General features: G+C 37.6%; 1 protein-coding gene across 11 annotated transcripts in view; it reads left to right on the top strand.

Annotated features, from left to right (window-relative positions):
- The window catches only part of LOC121514041 (focal adhesion kinase 1-like), a 105,248-nt gene extending 97,306 nt beyond the window's left edge, over nt 1–7,942 (top strand). For 8 of the 11 annotated variants that reach the window (XM_041794103.1, XM_041794102.1, XM_041794096.1 and 5 more), the window contains 6 exons: nt 1,342–1,445; nt 1,668–1,676; nt 3,148–3,303; nt 3,818–3,898; nt 4,035–4,120; nt 5,921–7,942. In XM_041794103.1, the coding sequence (XP_041650037.1) occupies nt 1,342–1,445; nt 1,668–1,676; nt 3,148–3,303; nt 3,818–3,898; nt 4,035–4,120; nt 5,921–6,047 (563 nt within the window). In that variant the 3' untranslated portion in view covers nt 6,048–7,942. The remainder of the gene's footprint in view (nt 1–1,341; nt 1,446–1,667; nt 1,677–3,147; nt 3,304–3,817; nt 3,899–4,034; nt 4,121–5,920) is intronic. The other 3 variants (XM_041794097.1, XM_041794105.1, XM_041794106.1) reach the window with 1 other exon arrangement.
- Nucleotides 7,943–9,090: the final 1,148 nt, after the last annotated feature.

Below are 9,090 nucleotides of genomic sequence, written 5' to 3' on the forward strand. Positions count from 1 at the left end.
CTAAGTGACCAATGCTTTGCTGATGCCATAGCTGAAGAGTTCCGACCTTCCACTGGCACTGATATGCACAAAAACTGTCCAACAGGAGCTTCATGGAATGGTTTTCTTTATGGCCAAGTAGCTGCATGCAAGTCTCACATCACTAAGTCCAATGCCAAGCATTAGATGGAGTGGTGGAAAAAAACACACTGACACTGGACTGTGGAACAGTGGAGTTCTGTGGCGTGATAAATCATAATTCTCTGTTTGGCAGTCAGAAGGTGAAGTCTGGGTTTTGCAGATCCTGGGAGAATCTCACCTGCCTGTCTACATTGAGCCAACTGTGAAGTTTGGTGGAGGTGGGATAATGGATCTGTTTTTCAGGGTTTGTGTGAGGCCCCTTATCTCCAGTGAAGGCCAATCTTAATGCTTCTGCATACCAAGACATTTTGGGCAATGCTACGCTTCCAAATTTGTGGCAACAGATTGGGGAAGACCCTTTTCTTTTCCAACATAACTGTGCCCCAGTGCTCTAAGCAAGAACTTTAAAAACATGGTTTGATAAGTTCTGTGTGAAAGAATTAGACTGGCCCCCCCACAGAGCCCTAACCTCAACCCCATCGAGCACCTTTGGGATGATTTCAAACAGAGATTGCAAGCCAGGCCTACTTATCCAACATCAGTGTCTGACCTGATAAATGCTTGACAGAGGGATGAGCACAAATTCCCACAAAAACACTCCAAACTTGCTGAAAGCCCTCCAAGAAGAGTGGAGACTGTTAAAGCTGCAAAAAGGGGGACAACAACATATTAAAGAACATGTATTCCAATACAAAGTCATTACAGTCCCTGCTGATGTAATACTTTGTCCATATAGTGTACAACTATCATGATGTTGAAACTTGAAATTTCCTTGTTGATAGTTATTAGACCCAATAATAATAGTAGTTGTACCATGAAAACTGTGGGAAAACTGAATTTATCAGGACAGAAAATGTAATATTTAAAGGTATATATTGGTATTTTTAATGTTGGGTTGTATAAAGTACTTGGCGATAGAAGTCAGTCAGATGTCAATGTGTGTTGGCCCTTGAAGCAGAGCATGTTGGGGGATTCTAGGCTATACAGCTCTACAGATGGGTGCAGATGCTCCACGTAATAAGCCAGTTTTAGGTAAAAATGTAGAGCTGTATAGCCTGGCTTCCCCCAGAACATTTTTCATATTTTGTCTTTATTTTTATTTAAATTACCGGTGAGAGATGGCAGATTCATAACACATACCAGAGAAGTGTATCCAAATTTGTAAGAATTTTAATATTGTGAGGAGAAATCATTTTCACTTGTATCTGCTGTGTCCTGCAGAGCATGCAGCTCCCCCAAAGAAACCCCCTCGACCTGGCGCTCAGAGTCAAGTGGGCGGTCTGGCCTGTCAAAATACTGGGGACAGTTACAATGATGGTGTCAAGGTACACACACACAACTGCAAATTCATACAAATCTAATGCAAAAATACCTGTGCAAATACAGTCAAAGAGACACGTAAAGAAAATCCGTTATAGCCGTTGCATGTTTTGTATTGCTTTGAGCGATAACATTTTACTTTTATTTTCCTCTTCTTCTTTGGCTGCTCCCCCCCTCCTCCTCCTCCATCTCCTCCTCTGCACTCTACCACTCTGTTGACCCTCTAGCCCTGGCGGGTAAGCAGCACACTACTGTGTGTGTTTACTGTGCGTCTTGTCCGCTAGTCACACATCTCTTCATTCATCTGAACCTTTCTTCCATATTCATTTATTTTTAAATCTCTGTCCAATCAATCAGATTCTGCAGTAGTATGATTAATCACACACAAACACATCTACTGATTTTCTGTCATATTTGATCTTTGTACTGTTTCCCCTTCATTTTAACATGTTATTTGTTTACTTTAGCTAACTTCAACTCTTTAACCTCAATCACGCACAAAAACATTTTAAACTACCTCTGTACCAATCATGCATTCTTTATTGCCAGGATGAAAATGTTTATTTTCCCCTAATAAAAGTTTTTACGACTAATTTAGTGGATTTCCATTGTTAAATCATTGAAGAATTTTTGTTGCTAGTTTCTCTTTGGGTTTGGAATAGGCAATTAAATTTCAGGGCTGCAGTGTTTTAGGAGAAGATGGTTTGAGGAGGATTAAGGAACAGAGCTGTAGACGGAGCTAGAGATGGAGGTAAGAAGGACAAAAAGGTTCAGGTGAGGACAGCTACCTAGGTAGGCTCAGAGTAGAAACAAAGAGATGAAGAGCAAGACAGAGAACATGAGGAAGAGGCAGAGTTATTTAACAAATACACTGTGGAAATGAAAATTAGATATTATTACAGTAAATGTTTTTAATGTACAGGACCTACAGCTTTAGTATTGGAATAATTTAGAATTACATCGTCTTGTTTTGTAAGTCTGCTACTGCCATCTAGTGATGCAAACTGAGAACTGCAACTAACTTTTTTTTTTTTTTTTTTTTTTTTATTAAAAACTCTATACATCTAAATAACCCAATAACCTATCATGTCATTCATTCATTCATCCTCTCATTCACTCATTCATCAGTCTGGTAATTCATTACATTAACACATTTTGTCAGCTGTAGGCCCCCCTGCAAGTGTGGCCTTCTTGTCTTTTTACTATTTAGCTGTTCAGTGACCATATTTGTGCAAATTCTGACCCCAGACATGCAGCTTAGGGTCACACCTTTTACATCAATCAAGTAGTAGGCTCGACTGGGTTCTTACTAAGTTTTAAAGTAGTGAAGGAAGTTTTTTTTTACCCATTTAAAGAAGATAGCTTGATTTTGGTTTTCCAGCTTGACGGTCTCCTTATTAACTAAAGTGTAAGCCTTGTATCAAGTATTTCAGTGTGAGTTGTTATGTAATGCTCATATTTTTTCATTAAGTGTCAATGGGAGTTAAAAATGTTTGGAAAATACTGTTATTTTCTGAAATATAACCCAGTTCAAAACAGTAAACCCTGGCTGTGACATATTAGTACAAAGTAGACATCATGCAGCTTACATTTCACATCTGCATTGTCTGACTTATGTGTATCATTGTCACTGCATAGTCAACACACACACACACTGTTCATTCAGTTGTCGTTTTGCTCACTGGTTATTATTCTACCCCGGTTCAGCTGCAGCCACAAGAGATCAGCCCGCCCCCTACCGCCAACCTGGACCGCTCCAATGACAAAGTGTACGAGAACGTGACAGGGTTGGTCAAAGCTGTGATTGAGATGTCGAGCAAGATTCAGCCTGCTCCTCCAGAGGAATACGTCCCCATGGTCAAGGTAAAAGAGACTCTTTACATACGAATATCTCCTGCTAGTAAAATGCTTAAAATGAATCCCTATTCCTTAGAGGCTCGTTGAAATGGTGATGCTTCTTCTTGAGCTGCAGACTTTGACCTTTAAGCTTGACAGCATTACACTGTTAATGCAGTTTTATATTCTCTCACCTTGACCACTGAGACGCCCTGTCTTTATTAAAGGACAGTGTAGAGCTCCGCAGAGGGCTGAATCATGATACTTGAACATGAATAATGTGATTCTTCACTTAGACTACTGATCCAACCTTTTAACCTCAGTAGATGTTTCCTTTAATTGAGGGGATTTAATGTTTGAAGTCTTCTCTACATAATTGTGCTTTATTACTCCACACTGATTATCTCCAGCTTTATAGGAAATTCTGTTCAAGTTCTGAACTAAATTAGATTTTCTTATTCACTTAAAAAAAAAAAACTATTATTTTCATGGAAGACAGCCTGTTCCTCTGAGTAAGGCTGCCTGTGTTTGTGTGTTTCAGGATGTGGGTCTGGCCTTGAGGACGTTGTTGGCCACAGTGGACGAGACTTTACCACAACTTCCAGCCAGTACGCACAGAGAGGTAGAGACAAACACACTTGTTAACCACATATTCACACTCACACACTTCATTTTTGTGTTCTTAAATAATTTTTATATGACATATAATCACGTGTGCAGTAGTGTTTGCTGTGTTTAACTCTGGTTGTCATCTACAGATTGAGATGGCACAGAAACTCCTTAACTCTGACTTGGCAGAACTTATCGGGAAGATGAAGTTAGCCCAACAATATGTTATGACCAGGTATGTTCATGTTATTATAAATTACAATATGAAAAGTCTGTTTTATTTTAATTTGTTTTATTTTATTTTTAAAGGGACCATGTAAACATAAATGTTGCCATTTGTTGCATTATACCACAGTTAGCTGAAAAAATAACTTGATTTTAACTTTGGTTTAATTTTTTTTTCCACACTTTTACAGTAATGACAATAAACATAATGATGATAATAGGATATGTAATTTCAGTCACAATTGATGTCATCTTTTAATTTCTTTAAACACAATTTTTGGTCTTTCTACTGCTTTATCTCTTTTGCCTATTATTTTGTTATTGTCTTTTTTTCTTTTAATCTCTTTTTTTGGTGCTATTTCCTGATTTCTTATATCTTCTCACATCTGCGATCCACTTATGGTGCTGTTTTGCCATGTGGTACAGAGATGACCCATCTTGACTGTACTATTTTTTTGGTATCTCCTTTGGCGCAGTGTGAATTTCATTTCCAAAATTGAATTTCCAAAAATGTTAGTCAACTACCTTTTTCCGTGAGAAAGACGAGTTGGGTTGATTGAAGAATATGACATGAACTTACAGTGCCTATAAATAGTACGGACTCCCCTAGATGTTTTACCCTTCTATTCATTTTTTAAATCAGCCATGGTCAATATAATTCAGCTTTTTTGAAAAAGAAAAAAAAACTCTTTATTGTCAATTAAATAAAAAAGTTCCTGTTGATGGATTTAACTGAACTCTGGGGGATGTTTAGTGCCTTGGAACTTTTTTGTTTCCATCCCCTGACCTACTACTTTTCTCTGAGTTTCTTGGAGTGTTCTTTTGTCTTATTTGTGTAATGGTAGCCAGGAATTCCAATTAACCAGTGACTGGACCTTTTCAGACACAGGTGTCTTTATACTACAATCACTTGAGACACATTCACTGTACTCTGGTGATCCCCATTTCACTAATCCTGAGACTACTAACACCAACTGGCTGGACCTCCATTGAATTAGGTCAGTCACTTTAAAGTGGTGAAATCACTTATTTTACATTACATATTTTCTATTTAATTGACATTACTTTGTAGAAATCTGTTTTCACTCTGACATTAAAGATATTTTTTGTATTTTTTTTTAATCAAGAAAGCCAGATTATATTGACAACGGTTGATTTAAAAGGGTACGACATCCAAGGGGGATAATACTTTTTATAGGCACTGTAACTGTGGAAAAAAGGAATGTGTTATTGAATGAAAAGGAAATAAAGGAATATATAAAGTAAATTTTTTTAAGGTGCTGTCTGTGAGAATTTTTTTTAAGGGAAATTAAACGATAAATAGCAGTGGTTTACTTATTTCACATCACTGCCGTGGCTGCAGAGAGAAGTTGCAGTGGCTGAAAGTGTGCTGAACGGGCAATAAAGCATTGAATTAATTGTAATTTTACAAAGTAATTCACTAACAAATGCACTAAAGTAATGCACTAAAAGTCCATTGTACTAAAAGTGAGTAGAGCAGTCAAACAAAGTCAAGCTGTTACTATGTATGGAAATGCAGCATTAGCCTCATTCAAAGTTGAGTTCTTGTGTTACTCAGGTTCTTGTTGGGCTATTTTAGGTCTTGGGGTTGTGCTGTCAATGACTGGCTCCTTACTGTTTAAGTGTCTTATGTTTTGTTTAATCTGTGCTTTTGCTTTGTAAACCTGTGTTTTAGAGGGTGCCAAAAAACTGAATTAAATTTCTTACCATTATTGTTATAATTTTTTCTTACTGCTCATCAAACTTGTAGCAGACAATGTAATTTGAGTTTGTATTTTTTCTTGTCTAGCCTCCAGCAGGACTACAAAAAGCAGATGTTGACAGCAGCTCACGCTCTTGCAGTTGACGCCAAGAACCTACTGGATGTCATCGACCAATCACGACTCAAGATGATGGCTCAATCCCGCCCACACTAGCCTAGGCAATCTGCTCTGCAGCATTATTATGGTTCTTGTTAGCAGTGGAGGAAAAATAATAATAAAGACTCGTTGATGTGGATCATATGTGAGAGCTGTTGGAGCTGACTGACTTATATCAAAGGAGGAAACCGTGGCTCTGATGTTTGTACAACAGACCGTGAAGAATCTTTAGATGTTGAATCCTGTGTCCAACTCTCCACCACTGTGACTTTCTACATACAAGAACAGAGCAAAAACACTTCCTGAATCAGGGACTCGGCAGCTTCACTCTCTTTGAACTGGAATAAAAAGATGAGCCCCGGTTTAAAAGGTTTCAGCCCCTCTGACGTAAACACTATCATGGGAGTGAGTGGATGTGCTGTTGTTGACATGGGGTGGATCTCAAGCAAAGTCAACACAAAACTGATCAGACTGGGTTTGATCTGCAACATATCTGCATGAAACTTCCCCTATGAGAGCCAGCAGCCATGTCATATGTCGGTGTCGTGTGTTTTGACTCCCTGGATGTGAAACCTTCTCCTAAGTTGAAATACCTCCATGGATTATTTTCAATGAGTGGATCCAGCACGGTTTAGTTTGGACTTTTCAACAAAGTAAAGACAATTCTCGATTAGGTTTGGAGAAGCAGCCTCCCGCCCGTCATTGCTTCTCCCGTCTCTCTTTACCACCGTCTTCCCTCCGTCTCACCAGGTTTTATTTATAGACTCAGAAAGTGCAGAGGAGGAGACGGAGGAAAAGACGCAAAGAACGTATTGAAACTTGAGGACAGTTTAGCACCAGTCTGCTGCCTGAAGAAAGAAAACACTATCCTCCACCTTCCTCTCTTTTTTCTTACTTTCTTCTCTTATTTTTTTCTTCTTTGTTCTCACTGCTTTCCTCAAGTCTTCCTCAGCTCCTCTCTGAGCAGGTTTTTAAGACTCCAAATGTGAAGAATCCAACTCTGACTGGGTAAACCCTGCAGACAGGAAACTCCCTACTAGCACTCATTTTAGTCTATGCTTATGTCGGCTGGCTCCATGTTTTTTTTGTGTTGTTTTCTGCAGTCACAATCTGCTTCCTCTTTACTAATATTCAACCCCAGCATTGACTCTAATGAGCAAAAAAAGAAACATCATCTGGATACTTCCTATGCGTCCAGGAGGAAGTGGACATCATGTCTCAAACTGATCCACAACTTGTTTTTGTGGGAAAAGTGTTTCCTCCTTCTTTTTCCTCACCTACAATCTGATATCATTCAGTTTTTCCTGTAAAAGGACTGATGTTACACCTTAAGCTGCCCCCCTAAACACCGGGGAACAAAAACAAACCTCACAACTGGAACCTTTGTGCTTTGAATCCCAGTTTCTGTCAGGTGTAACTCTTTCGATATTTCCCTCTCACAACAGGGGAACAAACACATGAAATGTGGAGCCTGAGACTGGAAAAACGAGCTGAATCTACAGCAGATCACATGTGTCTTTGTTCATTCTGACCCCACGTGGAGTTTGATATACTCCTATATAAAACATACTGGTGACTGTACTGGTATAGCATGATATACTGGTATGGTAAGAGCATATTTGCACAGCACCAAAATAAATAAAAAAAACTTTTTAGCCCTTTTTAACCCAAATTGGACTTACATGTTCAGCCAGCAATGACACTATCAATTAACTGGGTTATATAGGGATAAAAAGTGCTTTAAAAAACAAAAACAATCTATTTTATCTCCTTGTTGTTGCGTAAATCTGCTCATGTTGGTATATTGTAAGCTATACTGGTGTGTATCACTGGTGAATTGTACAGAACTCGTACTAGTAAACACTGGTTTTTATTTTGTCTTTGGGGCTAAGTCAGCCAACTTGTCAAATAGGAGGAAAAAACAATGAAATAAAATAATGGCGAAATGGAAATCAGACTGGCAACATTATTGTTCCTGATGTTATTTATTTGTAAGCACTTAATTTTGTCTGGTATGTTTGAAATTGGCAGTGTTTTTCTTCACTATTGACAGAGGATTGGGGGAGGAGGCTCCCTGTTGTGGTCAGTGCTTGTGTCATAATGTGTTCTTTAAAGGGAACCAGGCATATTAAGACATGTTGTCTTTAGTAGAGTAATAGTAGCATCGTTAACATTTAAGTTTAACTAAAAAAAAAGAAACACTCTACACTGTAAAAACAAACAAGTTGAAAATACTCAAAAAAATGTTGTTAAAACCGATTCCATCAAAGTTTTTAAGTTGTGGATTTTTTTTTGTTATTAGTAAATCCTGATGAGTTAACAAAACTTAAAATAGTAGAGGCAACTGATTACATAAAACATTTAAGTTAGTGAAAAAATAAGACTAAAAAACTGTATTTCTTTAGTACCAGGTACTTTGCCATTTTAATATCAACTCATTTTTACTTGTACATTTATGTTGGGTGAACTTAACTTTTTTAAGTTAAACTACCTGTGGGAGCTTTCCTACACTTTAAAATTCTGTTTAAATCCAGTGTTTAAATTTTTTCATAAAGTTACATGTTCTTCATCTGCTGCAATGTTCTTTTTTCTTTCACTAACTTTAATCTTGAACATTTATGTCACTCAGTGTAGACCAACTTAAGTGACTAGAAGTGACAATAACTGAAAGGTGCACACTGAGACAGGAAGTTCTCTTCCATTATGTTCAGTATACCATCCATTGATTATTATGGCTGCTCCCCACAGGTGGGTCTTGGCAGTAACTTCAGTCATGGTGCTAAAGTGGCTAATGCAAAAAAGGCATTCTGGTAAAACTCTGCAGGTTAAGAGATGATTGTCAAATAATGTGTTTACAATCACAAAATTATGTTCTATTAACTCAGGAAAATAGCTACAAAAATGTCTAATGCTTAAATACATTTTGGGAGAAAACTACACAACAAATAATTTGAGTACAGGGACAAAAATAATTAGAATGATTGGGTATTGTTTACTATTGTTTACTAACTAAAAATGAACTTTGAATTAATGTAACTCATTTAAAAAAAAGCCTTCTACTGGTCTCAAAGTGTAGATTTCTACTTTTTTAAGAGAATTT

Source organism: Cheilinus undulatus, linkage group 8 (genome assembly GCF_018320785.1).
Source record: "Cheilinus undulatus linkage group 8, ASM1832078v1, whole genome shotgun sequence".
In the NCBI taxonomy this organism is placed as follows: Eukaryota; Metazoa; Chordata; class Actinopteri; order Labriformes; family Labridae; genus Cheilinus; species Cheilinus undulatus.